A 19,093-nucleotide genomic window follows, 5' to 3' on the forward strand; every position below is an offset into this window, starting at 1 on the left:
AGACACATTTTTTGTTTGGAATTAAATTTCCTTCCTTATGATCCAATTTTCATGGAAATCGGTTGGAAATTAATGGAATTATGGCAAAATTCCACTTTGTCCCGGAAATCTTTCCTTCGTTATTTTTTTCCTTGGAAACTATTGGAATTATGGAATTTTTTATAGACACATTTTTTGTTTAGAATTAAATTTTCTTCCTTATGATCCAGGTTTCATGGAAATCGGTTGGAAATTAATGGAATTATAGCAAAATTCCACTCTGTCCCGGAAATCTTTCCTTCATTATTTTTTTCCTTGGAAACTATTGGAATTATGGAATTTTTTATAGACACATTTTTTGTTTAGAATTAAATTTCCTTCCTTATGATCCAGGTTTCATGGAAATCGGTTGGAAATTAATGGAATAATGGCAAAATTCCACTCTGTCCGGAAATCTTTCGTTCATTATTTTTTTCCTTGGAAACTATTGGAATAATGGAATTTTTTATAGACACATTTTTTGTTTGGAATTAAATTTCCTTCCTTATGATCCAGGTTTCATGGAAATCGGTTGGAAATTAATGGAATAATGGCAAAATTCCACTTTATTCCAGAAATCTTTCCTTCATTATTTTTTTCCTTGGAAACTATTGGAATAATGGAATTTTTTATTGACACATTTTTTGTTTGGAATTAAATTGCCTTTCCAATGATCCAATTTTCATGGAAATCGGTTGGAAATTAATGGAATTATAGCAAAATTCCACTCTGTCCGGAAATCTTTCCTTCATTATTTTTTTCCTTGGAAACTATTGGAATAATGGATTTTTTTATAGAAACATTTTTTGTTTGGAATTAAATTTCCTTCCTTACGACCCAATTCCCATGAAAATCCGTGGAAAATTCACGTGCATTTCCCCCGTTTCCAGGTCCTGCAAACCGGTCAGGAGATCAACGAAATCGACAACACCGGATTCGCCACCCATCAGGCGACCGTTTTCGCGGGCAATTTGGGTCAAAACAAATTTTGCGTTCAAGTCACCACGATTTCCGTGCGTCTCCTCCAGGGGGCGGTGCAGTTGCAGCACGTGCCCATGGACCTCGGATCGCCCATCGTCCACGTGTCCAGGTGACTAATTAATTAATTAATCACTTAGTTAATTAATTAATTTGACGGTTTTTAGTGCGGATCCGTATATTTCTTTGATGACCGCCGACGGTCAAGTGATCACGTTGATGTTAAGGGAAACCAAAGGGGGAGCAAAGTTGGTCATCAGTAAATCCACCCTGTCCAATGTAAGTTGGAAAAATCAATTGTTTCTTGACGATTCGATTGTTTTTACCCTCTCTCCCCTCTCAGAGCCCCGCGGTGACCACCATTTGCATGTACAAAGACACCTCCGGCCTGTTCACCAATAAAATACCGGACGAGTTTACTCACATCCCGCAGCACTACATCAGCGACCTCTCGGAACTGAAAACGGAAGCGGACAACGAGGAGGATCTGCTCTACGGGGACAGCGACTTCAAGATGCCCTCGCTCAGTGCCCCCCCCAAACCGAAAGTCTTCTACAATTGGTGGAAAAAGTATCTGACCCCCCACCGCGCCTCCTATTGGCTGTTCGTCGTGCGGGAAAATTCAAATCTGGAAATTTACTCGATCCCCGACTTCAAGTTGAGTTTCTACGTGCAAAATTTGTGTTTCGGGTCCAAAGTCCTGGTGGACTCCCTCGAGTCGGTCATGATCAATCACGTGAACGAGGCCCAACTCCAGAAGGAGTTTCGGGTCAAAGAAATCGCCATGGTAACTAACGCGAGCAATTGTTTCTCTTATCGTCACCGACTGGCAATTGTTTTTTTAGGTGGGGATGGGCAGCAACGGGAGTCGCCCTTTACTATTCGTCCGTCTGGAGAAGTCCCTCTACGTCTACGAAGTTTTCCGGTTTCACAAGGGAAATCTGAAGATGCGTTTCCGGCGAATGCGTCACGAGATCATGTATCAACCGAATACCGTAATTAACGACATCGACCAGGCCAATGTCGATTTTCACGCGCTACAAGAGAAAATGAGCAAAATTCGTTGTTTCGAAAACGTGGCGGGGTACAGCGGGGTGTTTATATGCGGGGCGAGTCCCTATTGGCTGTTTCTGACCAAGAGGGGGGAGCTGAGGGCGCACCCCATGAACATCGACGGGGAGGTGACCAATTTCGCGCCCTTCAATAACGTCAATTGCCCCGAGGGATTTTTGTATTTTAATAAAAAGGTGAGGGGATGTGGTTTGTTGTTGGAAATTATTCACTTTAATCCAAGTTTCATTAAAATCGGCCAAGAATTAAGGAAGTTATGGCAATTTTGGTGTTGGATCTGAAAAAAAAAATCACATTTTTGCCTATAACTTGGAAACTTTCAAGTTTTTCGAAAAAAGTGTAAAGTAACTTTTTGTTCTATTTTTAAAATTGTTCGCTTTAATCCAAGTTTCATTTAAATCGGTCAAGAATTAAGGAAGTTATGGCAATTTTGGTGTTGGATCTGAAAAAAAAAATCACATTTTTGCCTATAACTTGGAAACTTTCAAGTTTTTCGAAAAAAGTGTAAAGTAACTTTTTGTTCTATTTTTAAAATTCTTCACTGTGATCCAAGTTTCATTCAACTCGGCCAAGAATTAAGGAAGTTATGGCATTTTTGGTGTTGGATCCAAAAAAAAAAATCACATTTTTGCCTATAACTTGGAAACTTTCAAGTTTTTCGAAAAAAGTGTAAAGTAACTTTTTGTTCTATTTTTAAAATTGTTCGCTTTAATCCAAGTTTCATTTAAATCGGTCAAGAATTAAGGAAGTTATGGCAATTTTGGTGTTGGATCTGAAAAAAAAAATCACATTTTTGCCTATAACTTGGAAACTTTCAAGTTTTTCGAAAAAAGTGTAAAGTAACTTTTTGTTCTATTTTTAAAATTCTTCACTTTGATCCAAGTTTCATTCAACTCGGCCAAGAATTAAGGAAGTTATGGCATTTTTGGTGTTGGATCCAAAAAAAAAAATCACATTTTTGCCTATAACTTGGAAACTTTCAAGTTTTTCGAAAAAAGTGTAAAGTAACTTTTTGTTCTATTTTTAAAATTCTTTACTTTGATCCAAGTTTCATTCAACTCGGCCAAGAATTAAGGAAGTTATGGCATTTTTGGTGTTGGATCCAAAAAAAAAAATCACATTTTTGCCTATAACTTGGAAACTTTCAAGTTTTTCGAAAAAAGTGTAAAGTAACTTTTTGTTCTATTTTTAAAATTGTTCGCTTTAATCCAAGTTTCATTTAAATCGGTCAAGAATTAAGGAAGTTATGGCAATTTTGGTGTTGGATCTGAAAAAAAAAATCACATTTTTGCCTATAACTTGGAAACTTTCAAGTTTTTCGAAAAAAGTGTAAAGTAACATTTTTTTCTATTTTTAAAATTCTTCACTTTGATCCAAGTTTCATTCAACTCGGCCAAGAATTAAGGAAGTTATGGCATTTTTGGTGTTGGATCCAAAAAAAAAAATCACATTTTTGCCTATAACTTGGAAACTTTCAAGTTTTTCGAAAAAAGTGTAAAGTAACTTTTTGTTCTATTTTTAAAATTCTTCACTTTGATCCAAGTTTCATTCAACTCGGCCAAGAATTAAGGAAGTTATGGCATTTTTGGTGTTGGATCCAAAAAAAAAAATCACATTTTTGCCTATAACTTGGAAACTTTCAAGTTTTTCGAAAAAAGTGTAAAGTAACTTTTTGTTCTATTTTTAAAATTCTTCACTTTAATCCAAGTTTCATTTAAATCGGCCAAGAAATAAGGAAGTTATGGCATTTTTGGTGTTGGATCCAAAAAAAAAAATCACATTTTTGCCTATAACTTGGAAACTTTCAAGTTTTTCGAAAAAAGTGTAAAGTAACTTTTTGTTCTATTTTTAAAATTCTTCACTCTGATCCAAGTTTCATTCAACTCGGCCAAGAATTAAGGAAGTTATGGCAATTTTGGTGTTGGATCCGAAAAAAAAAATCACATTTTTGCCTATAACTTGGAAACTTTCAAGTTTTTCGAAAAAAGTGTAAAGTAACTTTTTGTTCTATTTTTAAAATTCTTCACTCTGATCCAAGTTTCATTCAACTCGGCCAAGAATTAAGGAAGTTATGGCAATTTTGGTGTTGGATCCGAAAAAAAAAATCACATTTTTGCCTATAACTTGGAAACTTTCAAGTTTTTCGAAAAAAGTGTAAAGTAACTTTTTGTTCTATTTTTAAAATTCTTCACTCTGATCCAAGTTTCATTCAACTCGGCCAAGAATTAAGGAAGTTATGGCAATTTTGGTGTTGGATCCGAAAAAAAAAATCACATTTTTGCCTATAACTTGGAAACTTTCAAGTTTTTCGAAAAAAGTGTAAAGTAACTTTTTGTTCTATTTTTAAAATTGTTCGCTTTAATCCAAGTTTCATTTAAATCGGTCAAGAATTAAGGAAGTTATGGCAATTTTGGTGTTGGATCCGAAAAAAAAAATCACATTTTTGCCTATAACTTGGAAACTTTCAAGTTTTTCGAAAAAAGTGTAAAGTAACTTTTTGTTTTATTTTTAAAATTCTTCACTTTGATCCAAGTTTCATTCAACTCGGCCAAGAATTAAGGAAGTTATGGCAATTTTGGTGTTGGATCCGAAAAAAAAAATCACATTTTTGCCTATAACTTGGAAACTTTCAAGTTTTTCGAAAAAAGTGTAAAGTAACTTTTTGTTCTATTTTTAAAATTCTTCACTTTAATCCAAGTTTCATTTAAATCGGCCAAGAAATAAGGAAGTTATGGCAATTTTGGTGTTGGATCCAAAAAAAAAAATCACATTTTTGCCTATAACTTGGAAACTTTCAAGTTTTTCGAAAAAAGTGTAAAGTAACTTTTTGTTCTATTTTTAAAATTCTTCACTTTGATCCAAGTTTCATTTAAATCGGCCAAGAAATAAGGAAGTTATGGCATTTTTGGTGTTGGATCCAAAAAAAAAAATCACATTTTTGCCTATAACTTGGAAACTTTCAAGTTTTTCGAAAAAAGTGTAAAGTAACTTTTTGTTCTATTTTTAAAATTCTTCACTTTGATCCAAGTTTCATTTAAATCGGCCAAGAAATAAGGAAGTTATGGCAATTTTGGTGTTGGATCCAAAAAAAAAAATCACATTTTTGCCTATAACTTGGAAACTTTCAAGTTTTTCGAAAAAAGTGTAAAGTAACTTTTTGTTCTATTTTTAAAATTCTTCACTTTGATCCAAGTTTCATTCAACTCGGCCAAGAATTAAGGAAGTTATGGCATTTTTGGTGTTGGATCCAAAAAAAAAATCACATTTTTGCCTATAACTTGGAAACTTTCAAGTTTTTCGAAAAAAGTGTAAAGTAACTTTTTGTTCTATTTTTAAAATTGTTCGCTTTAATCCAAGTTTCATTTAAATCGGTCAAGAATTAAGGAAGTTATGGCAATTTTGGTGTTGGATCTGAAAAAAAAAATCACATTTTTGCCTATAACTTGGAAACTTTCAAGTTTTTCGAAAAAAGTGTAAAGTAACTTTTTGTTCTATTTTTAAAATTCTTCACTTTGATCCAAGTTTCATTCAACTCGGCCAAGAATTAAGGAAGTTATGGCATTTTTGGTGTTGGATCCAAAAAAAAAAATCACATTTTTGCCTATAACTTGGAAACTTTCAAGTTTTTCGAAAAAAGTGTAAAGTAACTTTTTGTTCTATTTTTAAAATTGTTCGCTTTAATCCAAGTTTCATTTAAATCGGTCAAGAATTAAGGAAGTTATGGCAATTTTGGTGTTGGATCTGAAAAAAAAAATCACATTTTTGCCTATAACTTGGAAACTTTCAAGTTTTTCGAAAAAAGTGTAAAGTAACTTTTTGTTCTATTTTTAAAATTCTTCACTTTGATCCAAGTTTCATTCAACTCGGCCAAGAATTAAGGAAGTTATGGCATTTTTGGTGTTGGATCCAAAAAAAAAAATCACATTTTTGCCTATAACTTGGAAACTTTCAAGTTTTTCGAAAAAAGTGTAAAGTAACTTTTTGTTCTATTTTTAAAATTCTTTACTTTGATCCAAGTTTCATTCAACTCGGCCAAGAATTAAGGAAGTTATGGCATTTTTGGTGTTGGATCCAAAAAAAAAAATCACATTTTTGCCTATAACTTGGAAACTTTCAAGTTTTTCGAAAAAAGTGTAAAGTAACTTTTTGTTCTATTTTTAAAATTCTTTACTTTGATCCAAGTTTCATTCAACTCGGCCAAGAATTAAGGAAGTTATGGCATTTTTGGTGTTGGATCCAAAAAAAAAAATCACATTTTTGCCTATAACTTGGAAACTTTCAAGTTTTTCGAAAAAAGTGTAAAGTAACTTTTTGTTCTATTTTTAAAATTCTTTACTTTGATCCAAGTTTCATTCAACTCGGCCAAGAATTAAGGAAGTTATGGCATTTTTGGTGTTGGATCCAAAAAAAAAAATCACATTTTTGCCTATAACTTGGAAACTTTCAAGTTTTTCGAAAAAAGTGTAAAGTAACTTTTTGTTCTATTTTTAAAATTCTTCACTCTGATCCAAGTTTCATTCAACTCGGCCAAGAATTAAGGAAGTTATGGCAATTTTGGTGTTGGATCCGAAAAAAAAAATCACATTTTTGCCTATAACTTGGAAACTTTCAAGTTTTTCGAAAAAAGTGTAAAGTAACTTTTTGTTCTATTTTTAAAATTCTTCACTCTGATCCAAGTTTCATTCAACTCGGCCAAGAATTAAGGAAGTTATGGCAATTTTGGTGTTGGATCCGAAAAAAAAAATCACATTTTTGCCTATAACTTGGAAACTTTCAAGTTTTTCGAAAAAAGTGTAAAGTAACTTTTTGTTCTATTTTTAAAATTCTTCACTCTGATCCAAGTTTCATTCAACTCGGCCAAGAATTAAGGAAGTTATGGCAATTTTGGTGTTGGATCCGAAAAAAAAAATCACATTTTTGCCTATAACTTGGAAACTTTCAAGTTTTTCGAAAAAAGTGTAAAGTAACTTTTTGTTCTATTTTTAAAATTCTTCACTTTGATCCAAGTTTCATTCAACTCGGCCAAGAATTAAGGAAGTTATGGCATTTTTGGTGTTGGATCCAAAAAAAAAAATCACATTTTTGCCTATAACTTGGAAACTTTCAAGTTTTTCGAAAAAAGTGTAAAGTAACTTTTTGTTCTATTTTTAAAATTCTTCACTCTGATCCAAGTTTCATTCAACTCGGCCAAGAATTAAGGAAGTTATGGCAATTTTGGTGTTGGATCCGAAAAAAAAAAATCACATTTTTGCCTATAACTTGGAAACTTTCAAGTTTTTCGAAAAAAGTGTAAAGTAACTTTTTGTTCTATTTTTAAAATTCTTCACTTTGATCCAAGTTTCATTTAAATCGGCCAAGAAATAAGGAAGTTATGGCAATTTTGGTGTTGGATCCAAAAAAAAAAATCACATTTTTGCCTATAACTTGGAAACTTTCAAGTTTTTCGAAAAAAGTGTAAAGTAACTTTTTGTTTTATTTTTAAAATTCTTCACTTTGATCCAAGTTTCATTCAACTCGGCCAAGAATTAAGGAAGTTATGGCAATTTTGGTGTTGGATCCGAAAAAAAAAATCACATTTTTGCCTATAACTTGGAAACTTTCAAGTTTTTCGAAAAAAGTGTAAAGTAACTTTTTGTTCTATTTTTAAAATTCTTCACTTTAATCCAAGTTTCATTTAAATCGGCCAAGAAATAAGGAAGTTATGGCAATTTTGGTGTTGGATCCAAAAAAAAAAATCACATTTTTGCCTATAACTTGGAAACTTTCAAGTTTTTCGAAAAAAGTGTAAAGTAACTTTTTGTTCTATTTTTAAAATTCTTCACTTTGATCCAAGTTTCATTTAAATCGGCCAAGAAATAAGGAAGTTATGGCATTTTTGGTGTTGGATCCAAAAAAAAAAATCACATTTTTGCCTATAACTTGGAAACTTTCAAGTTTTTCGAAAAAAGTGTAAAGTAACTTTTTGTTCTATTTTTAAAATTCTTCACTTTGATCCAAGTTTCATTTAAATCGGCCAAGAAATAAGGAAGTTATGGCAATTTTGGTGTTGGATCCAAAAAAAAAAATCACATTTTTGCCTATAACTTGGAAACTTTCAAGTTTTTCGAAAAAAGTGTAAAGTAACTTTTTGTTCTATTTTTAAAATTCTTCACTTTGATCCAAGTTTCATTTAAATCGGCCAAGAAATAAGGAAGTTATGGCAATTTTGGTGTTGGATCCAAAAAAAAAAATCACATTTTTGCCTATAACTTGGAAACTTTCAAGTTTTTCGAAAAAAGTGTAAAGTAACTTTTTGTTCTATTTTTAAAATTCTTCACTTTGATCCAAGTTTCATTCAACTCGGCCAAGAATTAAGGAAGTTATGGCAATTTTGGTGTTGGATCCAAAAAAAAAAATCACATTTTTGCCTATAACTTGGAAACTTTCAAGTTTTTCGAAAAAAGTGTAAAGTAACTTTTTGTTCTATTTTTAAAATGGTTCGCTTTAATCCAAGTTTCATTTAAATCGGCCAAGAAATAAGGAAGTTATGGCATTTTTGGTGTTGGATCCAAAAAAAAAAATCACATTTTTGCCTATAACTTGGAAACTTTCAAGTTTTTCGAAAAAAGTGTAAAGTAACTTTTTGTTCTATTTTTAAAATTCTTCACTTTAATCCAAGTTTCATTTAAATCGGCCAAGAAATAAGGAAGTTATGGCAATTTTGGTGTTGGATCCAAAAAAAAATATCACATTTTTGCCTATAACTTGGAAACTTTCAAGTTTTTCGAAAAAAGTGTAAAGTAACTTTTTGTTCTATTTTTAAAATTGTTCGCTCTGATCCAAGTTTCATTTAAATCGGCCAAGAATTAAGGAAGTTATGGCAATTTTGGTGTTGGATCCGAAAAAAAAAATCACATTTTTGCCTATAACTTGGAAACTTTCAAGTTTTTCGAAAAAAGTGTAAAGTAACTTTTTGTTCTATTTTTAAAATTCTTCACTTTGATCCAAGTTTCATTCAACTCGGCCAAGAATTAAGGAAGTTATGGCATTTTTGGTGTTGGATCCGAAAAAAAAAATCACATTTTTGCCTATAACTTGGAAACTTTCAAGTTTTTCGAAAAAAGTGTAAAGTAACTTTTTGTTCTATTTTTAAAATTCTTCACTTTAATCCAAGTTTCATTTAAATCGGCCAAGAATTAAGGAAGTTATGGCAATTTTGGTGTTGGATCCAAAAAAAAAAATCACATTTTTGCCTATAACTTGGAAACTTTCAAGTTTTTCGAAAAAAGTGTAAAGTAACTTTTAGTTCTATTTTTAAAATTCTTCACTTTGATCCAAGTTTCATTCAACTCGGCCAAGAATTAAGGAAGTTATGGCATTTTTGGTGTTGGATCCAAAAGAAAAAATCACATTTTTGCCTATAACTTGGAAACTTTCAAGTTTTTCGAAAAAAGTGTAAAGTAACTTTTTGTTCTATTTTTAAAATTCTTCACTTTAATCCAAGTTTCATTTAAATCGGCCAAGAAATAAGGAAGTTATGGCAATTTTGGTGTTGGATCCAAAAAAAAAAATCACATTTTTGCCTATAACTTGGAAACTTTCAAGTTTTTCGAAAAAAGTGTAAAGTAACTTTTAGTTCTATTTTTAAAATTCTTCACTTTGATCCAAGTTTCATTTAAATCGGCCAAGAAATAAGGAAGTTATGGCATTTTTGGTGTTGGATCCAAAAAAAAAAATCACATTTTTGCCTATAACTTGGAAACTTTCAAGTTTTTCGAAAAAAGTGTAAAGTAACTTTTTGTTCTATTTTTAAAATTCTTCACTTTGATCCAAGTTTCATTCAACTCGGCCAAGAATTAAGGAAGTTATGGCATTTTTGGTGTTGGATCCAAAAAAAAAAATCACATTTTTGCCTATAACTTGGAAACTTTCAAGTTTTTCGAAAAAAGTGTAAAGTAACTTTTTGTTCTATTTTTAAAATTCTTCACTTTAATCCAAGTTTCATTTAAATCGGCCAAGAAATAAGGAAGTTATGGCATTTTTGGTGTTGGATCCAAAAAAAAAAATCACATTTTTGCCTATAACTTGGAAACTTTCAAGTTTTTCGAAAAAAGTGTAAAGTAACTTTTTGTTCTATTTTTAAAATTCTTCACTTTGATCCAAGTTTCATTTAAATCGGCCAAGAAATAAGGAAGTTATGGCATTTTTGGTGTTGGATCCAAAAAAAAAAATCACATTTTTGCCTATAACTTGGAAACTTTCAAGTTTTTCGAAAAAAGTGTAAAGTAACTTTTTGTTCTATTTTTAAAATTCTTCACTTTGATCCAAGTTTCATTCAACTCGGCCAAGAATTAAGGAAGTTATGGCATTTTTGGTGTTGGATCCAAAAAAAAAAATCACATTTTTGCCTATAACTTGGAAACTTTCAAGTTTTTCGAAAAAAGTGTAAAGTAACTTTTTGTTCTATTTTTAAAATTCTTCACTTTAATCCAAGTTTCATTTAAATCGGCCAAGAAATAAGGAAGTTATGGCAATTTTGGTGTTGGATCCAAAAAAAAAAATCACATTTTTGCCTATAACTTGGAAACTTTCAAGTTTTTCGAAAAAAGTGTAAAGTAACTTTTTGTTCTATTTTTAAAATTCTTCACTTTAATCCAAGTTTCATTTAAATCGGCCAAGAAATAAGGAAGTTATGGCAATTTTGGTGTTGGATCCAAAAAAAAAAATCACATTTTTGCCTATAACTTGGAAACTTTCAAGTTTTTCGAAAAAAGTGTAAAGTAACTTTTTGTTCTATTTTTAAAATTCTTCACTCTGATCCAAGTTTCATTCAACTCGGCCAAGAATTAAGGAAGTTATGGCAATTTTGGTGTTGGATCCGAAAAAAAAAATCACATTTTTGCCTATAACTTGGAAACTTTCAAGTTTTTCGAAAAAAGTGTAAAGTAACTTTTTGTTCTATTTTTAAAATTCTTCACTTTGATCCAAGTTTCATTCAACTCGGCCAAGAATTAAGGAAGTTATGGCATTTTTGGTGTTGGATCCAAAAAAAAAAATCACATTTTTGCCTATAACTTGGAAACTTTCAAGTTTTTCGAAAAAAGTGTAAAGTAACTTTTTGTTCTATTTTTAAAATTCTTCACTTTAATCCAAGTTTCATTTAAATCGGCCAAGAAATAAGGAAGTTATGGCAATTTTGGTGTTGGATCCAAAAAAAAAAATCACATTTTTGCCTATAACTTGGAAACTTTCAAGTTTTTCGAAAAAAGTGTAAAGTAACTTTTTGTTCTATTTTTAAAATTCTTCACTCTGATCCAAGTTTCATTCAACTCGGCCAAGAATTAAGGAAGTTATGGCAATTTTGGTGTTGGATCCGAAAAAAAAAATCACATTTTTGCCTATAACTTGGAAACTTTCAAGTTTTTCGAAAAAAGTGTAAAGTAACTTTTTGTTCTATTTTTAAAATTCTTCACTTTGATCCAAGTTTCATTCAACTCGGCCAAGAATTAAGGAAGTTATGGCATTTTTGGTGTTGGATCCAAAAAAAAAAATCACATTTTTGCCTATAACTTGGAAACTTTCAAGTTTTTCGAAAAAAGTGTAAAGTAACTTTTTGTTCTATTTTTAAAATTCTTCACTTTAATCCAAGTTTCATTTAAATCGGCCAAGAAATAAGGAAGTTATGGCAATTTTGGTGTTGGATCCAAAAAAAAAAATCACATTTTTGCCTATAACTTGGAAACTTTCAAGTTTTTCGAAAAAAGTGTAAAGTAACTTTTTGTTCTATTTTTAAAATTCTTCACTTTAATCCAAGTTTCATTTAAATCGGCCAAGAAATAAGGAAGTTATGGCAATTTTGGTGTTGGATCCGAAAAAAAAAATCACATTTTTGCCTATAACTTGGAAACTTTCAAGTTTTTCGAAAAAAGTGTAAAGTAACTTTTTGTTCTATTTTTAAAATTCTTCACTCTGATCCAAGTTTCATTCAACTCGGCCAAGAATTAAGGAAGTTATGGCAATTTTGGTGTTGGATCCGAAAAAAAAAATCACATTTTTGCCTATAACTTGGAAACTTTCAAGTTTTTCGAAAAAAGTGTAAAGTAACTTTTTGTTCTATTTTTAAAATTCTTCACTCTGATCCAAGTTTCATTCAACTCGGCCAAGAATTAAGGAAGTTATGGCAATTTTGGTGTTGGATCCGAAAAAAAAAATCACATTTTTGCCTATAACTTGGAAACTTTCAAGTTTTTCGAAAAAAGTGTAAAGTAACTTTTTGTTCTATTTTTAAAATTCTTCACTTTAATCCAAGTTTCATTTAAATCGGCCAAGAAATAAGGAAGTTATGGCAATTTTGGTGTTGGATCCAAAAAAAAAAATCACATTTTTGCCTATAACTTGGAAACTTTCAAGTTTTTTGAAAAAAGTGTAAAGTAACTTTTTGTTCTATTTTTAAAATTCTTCACTTTGATCCAAGTTTCATTTAAATCGGCCAAGAAATAAGGAAGTTATGGCATTTTTGGTGTTGGATCCAAAAAAAAAAATCACATTTTTGCCTATAACTTGGAAACTTTCAAGTTTTTCGAAAAAAGTGTAAAGTAACTTTTTGTTCTATTTTTAAAATTCTTCACTTTGATCCAAGTTTCATTCAACTCGGCCAAGAATTAAGGAAGTTATCGCATTTTTGGTGTTGGATCCAAAAAAAAAATCACATTTTTGCCTATAACTTGGAAACTTTCAAGTTTTTCGAAAAAAGTGTAAAGTAACTTTTTGTTTTATTTTTAAAATTCTTCACTTTGATCCAAGTTTCATTTAAATCGGCCAAGAATTAAGGAAGTTATGGCATTTTTGGTGTTGGATCCAAAAAAAAAATCACATTTTTGCCTATAACTTGGAAACTTTCAAGTTTTTCGAAAAAAGTGTAAAGTAACTTTTTGTTTTATTTTTAAAATTCTTCACTTTGATCCAAGTTTCATTCAACTCGGCCAAGAATTAAGGAAGTTATGGCAATTTTGGTGTTGGATCCAAAAAAAAAAATCACATTTTTGCCTATAACTTGGAAACTTTCAAGTTTTTTGAAAAAAGTGTAAAGTAACTTTTTGTTCTATTTTTAAAATTCTTCACTTTGATCCAAGTTTCATTTAAATCGGCCAAGAAATAAGGAAGTTATGGCATTTTTGGTGTTGGATCCAAAAAAAAAAATCACATTTTTGCCTATAACTTGGAAACTTTCAAGTTTTTCGAAAAAAGTGTAAAGTAACTTTTTGTTCTATTTTTAAAATTCTTCACTTTGATCCAAGTTTCATTCAACTCGGCCAAGAATTAAGGAAGTTATCGCATTTTTGGTGTTGGATCCAAAAAAAAAATCACATTTTTGCCTATAACTTGGAAACTTTCAAGTTTTTCGAAAAAAGTGTAAAGTAACTTTTTGTTTTATTTTTAAAATTCTTCACTTTGATCCAAGTTTCATTTAAATCGGCCAAGAATTAAGGAAGTTATGGCATTTTTGGTGTTGGATCCAAAAAAAAAAATCACATTTTTGCCTATAACTTGGAAACTTTCAAGTTTTTCGAAAAAAGTGTAAAGTAACTTTTTGTTCTATTTTTAAAATTCTTCACTCTGATCCAAGTTTCATTCAACTCGGCCAAGAATTAAGGAAGTTATGGCAATTTTGGTGTTGGATCCGAAAAAAAAAATCACATTTTTGCCTATAACTTGGAAACTTTCAAGTTTTTCGAAAAAAGTGTAAAGTAACTTTTTGTTCTATTTTTAAAATTCTTCACTCTGATCCAAGTTTCATTCAACTCGGCCAAGAATTAAGGAAGTTATGGCAATTTTGGTGTTGGATCCGAAAAAAAAAAATCACATTTTTGCCTATAACTTGGAAACTTTCAAGTTTTTCGAAAAAAGTGTAAAGTAACTTTTTGTTCTATTTTTAAAATTCTTCACTTTGATCCAAGTTTCATTCAACTCGGCCAAGAATTAAGGAAGTTATGGCATTTTTGGTGTTGGATCCAAAAAAAAAAATCACATTTTTGCCTATAACTTGGAAACTTTCAAGTTTTTCGAAAAAAGTGTAAAGTAACTTTTTGTTCTATTTTTAAAATTCTTCACTCTGATCCAAGTTTCATTCAACTCGGCCAAGAATTAAGGAAGTTATGGCAATTTTGGTGTTGGATCCGAAAAAAAAAATCACATTTTTGCCTATAACTTGGAAACTTTCAAGTTTTTCGAAAAAAGTGTAAAGTAACTTTTTGTTCTATTTTTAAAATTCTTCACTCTGATCCAAGTTTCATTCAACTCGGCCAAGAATTAAGGAAGTTATGGCAATTTTGGTGTTGGATCCGAAAAAAAAAATCACATTTTTGCCTATAACTTGGAAACTTTCAAGTTTTTCGAAAAAAGTGTAAAGTAACTTTTTGTTTTATTTTTAAAATTCTTCACTTTGATCCAAGTTTCATTCAACTCGGCCAAGAATTAAGGAAGTTATGGCAATTTTGGTGTTGGATCCGAAAAAAAAAATCACATTTTTGCCTATAACTTGGAAACTTTCAAGTTTTTCGAAAAAAGTGTAAAGTAACTTTTTGTTCTATTTTTAAAATTCTTCACTTTAATCCAAGTTTCATTTAAATCGGCCAAGAAATAAGGAAGTTATGGCAATTTTGGTGTTGGATCCAAAAAAAAAAATCACATTTTTGCCTATAACTTGGAAACTTTCAAGTTTTTCGAAAAAAGTGTAAAGTAACTTTTTGTTCTATTTTTAAAATTCTTCACTTTGATCCAAGTTTCATTCAACTCGGCCAAGAATTAAGGAAGTTATGGCATTTTTGGTGTTGGATCCAAAAAAAAAATCACATTTTTGCCTATAACTTGGAAACTTTCAAGTTTTTCGAAAAAAGTGTAAAGTAACTTTTTGTTCTATTTTTAAAATTCTTCACTTTGATCCAAGTTTCATTCAACTCGGCCAAGAATTAAGGAAGTTATGGCAATTTTGGTGTTGGATCCAAAAAAAAAAATCACATTTTTGCCTATAACTTGGAAACTTTCAAGTTTTTCGAAAAAAGTGTAAAGTAACTTTTTGTTCTATTTTTAAAATTCTTCACTTTGATCCAAGTTTCATTCAACTCGGCCAAGAATTAAGGAAGTTATGGCAATTTTGGTGTTGGATCCAAAAAAAAAAATCACATTTTTGCCTATAACTTGGAAACTTTCAAGTTTTTCGAAAAAAGTGTAAAGTAACTTTTTGTTCTATTTTTAAAATTCTTCACTTTGATCCAAGTTTCATTCAACTCGGCCAAGAATTAAGGAAGTTATGGCAATTTTGGTGTTGGATCCAAAAAAAAAAATCACATTTTTGCCTATAACTTGGAAACTTTCAAGTTTTTCGAAAAAAGTGTAAAGTAACTTTTTGTTCTATTTTTAAAATTCTTCACTTTGATCCAAGTTTCATTCAACTCGGCCAAGAATTAAGGAAGTTATGGCAATTTTGGTGTTGGATCCAAAAAAAAAAATCACATTTTTGCCTATAACTTGGAAACTTTCAAGTTTTTCGAAAAAAGTGTAAAGTAACTTTTTGTTCTATTTTTAAAATTCTTCACTTTGATCCAAGTTTCATTCAACTCGGCCAAGAATTAAGGAAGTTATGGCAATTTTGGTGTTGGATCCAAAAAAAAAAATCACATTTTTGCCTATAACTTGGAAACTTTCAAGTTTTTCGAAAAAAGTGTAAAGTAACTTTTTGTTCTATTTTTAAAATTCTTCACTTTGATCCAAGTTTCATTCAACTCGGCCAAGAATTAAGGAAGTTATGGCATTTTTGGTGTTGGATCCAAAAAAAAAATCACATTTTTGCCTATAACTTGGAAACTTTCAAGTTTTTCGAAAAAAGTGTAAAGTAACTTTTTGTTCTATTTTTAAAATTCTTCACTTTGATCCAAGTTTCATTCAACTCGGCCAAGAATTAAGGAAGTTATGGCAATTTTGGTGTTGGATCCAAAAAAAAAAATCACATTTTTGCCTATAACTTGGAAACTTTCAAGTTTTTCGAAAAAAGTGTAAAGTAACTTTTTGTTCTATTTTTAAAATTCTTCACTTTGATCCAAGTTTCATTCAACTCGGCCAAGAATTAAGGAAGTTATGGCAATTTTGGTGTTGGATCCAAAAAAAAAAATCACATTTTTGCCTATAACTTGGAAACTTTCAAGTTTTTCGAAAAAAGTGTAAAGTAACTTTTTGTTCTATTTTTAAAATTCTTCACTTTAATCCAAGTTTCATTTAAATCGGCCAAGAAATAAGGAAGTTATGGCATTTTTGGTGTTGGATCCAAAAAAAAAAATCACATTTTTGCCTATAACTTGGAAACTTTCAAGTTTTTCGAAAAAAGTGTAAAGTAACTTTTTGTTCTATTTTTAAAATTCTTCACTTTGATCCAAGTTTCATTTAAATCGGCCAAGAAATAAGGAAGTTATGGCATTTTTGGTGTTGGATCCAAAAAAAAAAATCACATTTTTGCCTATAACTTGGAAACTTTCAAGTTTTTCGAAAAAAGTGTAAAGTAACTTTTTGTTCTATTTTTAAAATTCTTCACTTTGATCCAAGTTTCATTCAACTCGGCCAAGAATTAAGGAAGTTATGGCATTTTTGGTGTTGGATCCAAAAAAAAAAATCACATTTTTGCCTATAACTTGGAAACTTTCAAGTTTTTCGAAAAAAGTGTAAAGTAACTTTTTGTTCTATTTTTAAAATTCTTCACTTTAATCCAAGTTTCATTTAAATCGGCCAAGAAATAAGGAAGTTATGGCATTTTTGGTGTTGGATCCAAAAAAAAAAATCACATTTTTGCCTATAACTTGGAAACTTTCAAGTTTTTCGAAAAAAGTGTAAAGTAACTTTTTGTTCTATTTTTAAAATTCTTCACTTTGATCCAAGTTTCATTCAACTCGGCCAAGAATTAAGGAAGTTATGGCATTTTTGGTGTTGGATCCAAAAAAAAAAATCACATTTTTGCCTATAACTTGGAAACTTTCAAGTTTTTCGAAAAAAGTGTAAAGTAACTTTTTGTTCTATTTTTAAAATTCTTCACTATAATCCAAGTTTCATTTAAATCGGCCAAGAAATAAGGAAGTTATGGCAATTTTGGTGTTGGATCCAAAAAAAAAAATCACATTTTTGCCTATAACTTGGAAACTTTCAAGTTTTTCGAAAAAAGTGTAAAGTAACTTTTTGTTCTATTTTTAAAATTCTTCACTTTAATCCAAGTTTCATTTAAATCGGCCAAGAAATAAGGAAGTTATGGCAATTTTGGTGTTGGATCCAAAAAAAAAAATCACATTTTTGCCTATAACTTGGAAACTTTCAAGTTTTTCGAAAAAAGTGTAAAGTAACTTTTTGTTCTATTTTTAAAATTCTTCACTCTGATCCAAGTTTCATTCAACTCGGCCAAGAATTAAGGAAGTTATGGCAATTTTGGTGTTGGATCCGAAAAAAAAAATCACATTTTTGCCTATAACTTGGAAACTTTCAAGTTTTTCGAAAAAAGTGTAAAGTAACTTTTTGTTCTATTTTTAAAATTCTTCACTTTGATCCAAGTTTCATTCAACTCGGCCAAGAATTAAGGAAGTTATGGCATTTTTGGTGTTGGATCCAAAAAAAAAAATCACATTTTTGCCTATAACTTGGAAACTTTCAAGTTTTTCGAAAAAAGTGTAAAGTAACTTTTTGTTCTATTTTTAAAATTCTTCACTTTAATCCAAGTTTCATTTAAATCGGCCAAGAAATAAGGAAGTTATGGCAATTTTGGTGTTGGATCCAAAAAAAAAAATCACATTTTTGCCTATAACTTGGAAACTTTCAAGTTTTTCGAAAAAAGTGTAAAGTAACTTTTTGTTCTATTTTTAAAATTCTTCACTCTGATCCAAGTTTCATTCAACTCGGCCAAGAATTAAGGAAGTTATGGCAATTTTGGTGTTGGATCCGAAAAAAAAAATCACATTTTTGCCTATAACTTGGAAACTTTCAAGTTTTTCGAAAAAAGTGTAAAGTAACTTTTTGTTCTATTTTTAAAATTCTTCACTTTGATCCAAGTTTCATTCAACTCGGCCAAGAATTAAGGAAGTTATGGCATTTTTGGTGTTGGATCCAAAAAAAAAAATCACATTTTTGCCTATAACTTGGAAACTTTCAAGTTTTTCGAAAAAAGTGTAAAGTAACTTTTTGTTCTATTTTTAAAATTCTTCACTTTAATCCAAGTTTCATTTAAATCGGCCAAGAAATAAGGAAGTTATGGCAATTTTGGTGTTGGATCCAAAAAAAAAAATCACATTTTTGCCTATAACTTGGAAACTTTCAAGTTTTTCGAAAAAAGTGTAAAGTAACTTTTTGTTCTATTTTTAAAATTCTTCACTCTGATCCAAGTTTCATTCAACTCGGCCAAGAATTAAGGAAGTTATGGCAATTTTGGTGTTGGATCCGAAAAAAAAAATCACATTTTTGCCTATAACTTGGAAACTTTCAAGTTTTTCGAAAAAAGTGTAAAGTAACTTTTTGTTCTATTTTTAAAATTCTTCACTTTGATCCAAGTTTCATTCAACTCGGCCAAGAATTAAGGAAGTTATGGCATTTTTGGTGTTGGATCCAAAAAAAAAAATCACATTTTTGCCTATAACTTGGAAACTTTCAAGTTTTTCGAAAAAAGTGTAAAGTAACTTTTTGTTCTATTTTTAAAATTCTTCACTTTAATCCAAGTTTCATTTAAATCGGCCAAGAAATAAGGAAGTTATGGCAATTTTGGTGTTGGATCCGAAAAAAAAAATCACATTTTTGCCTATAACTTGGAAACTTTCAAGTTTTTCGAAAAAAGTGTAAAGTAACTTTTTGTTCTATTTTTAAAATTCTTCACTTTGATCCAAGTTTCATTCAACTCGGCCAAGAATTAAGGAAGTTATGGCAATTTTGGTGTTGGATCCGAAAAAAAAAATCACATTTTTGCCTATAACTTGGAAACTTTCAAGTTTTTCGAAAAAAGTGTAAAGTAACTTTTTGTTCTATTTTT

At 30.2% G+C, this 19,093-nt stretch overlaps 1 protein-coding gene across 1 annotated transcript in view; it reads left to right on the forward strand.

The window, feature by feature from the left end:
• The window catches only part of LOC126747283 (cleavage and polyadenylation specificity factor subunit 1), a 155,517-nt gene that overhangs the window by 39,714 nt on the left and 96,710 nt on the right, over positions 1–19,093 (forward strand). The window contains 4 exon segments of the mRNA XM_050455813.1: positions 909–1,108; positions 1,164–1,275; positions 1,340–1,783; positions 1,842–2,243. Coding sequence (XP_050311770.1) covers positions 909–1,108; positions 1,164–1,275; positions 1,340–1,783; positions 1,842–2,243 — 1,158 coding nt within the window.

This window comes from Anthonomus grandis, chromosome 19 (genome assembly GCF_022605725.1).
Source record: "Anthonomus grandis grandis chromosome 19, icAntGran1.3, whole genome shotgun sequence".
NCBI lineage: Eukaryota > Metazoa > Arthropoda > Insecta > Coleoptera > Curculionidae > Anthonomus > Anthonomus grandis.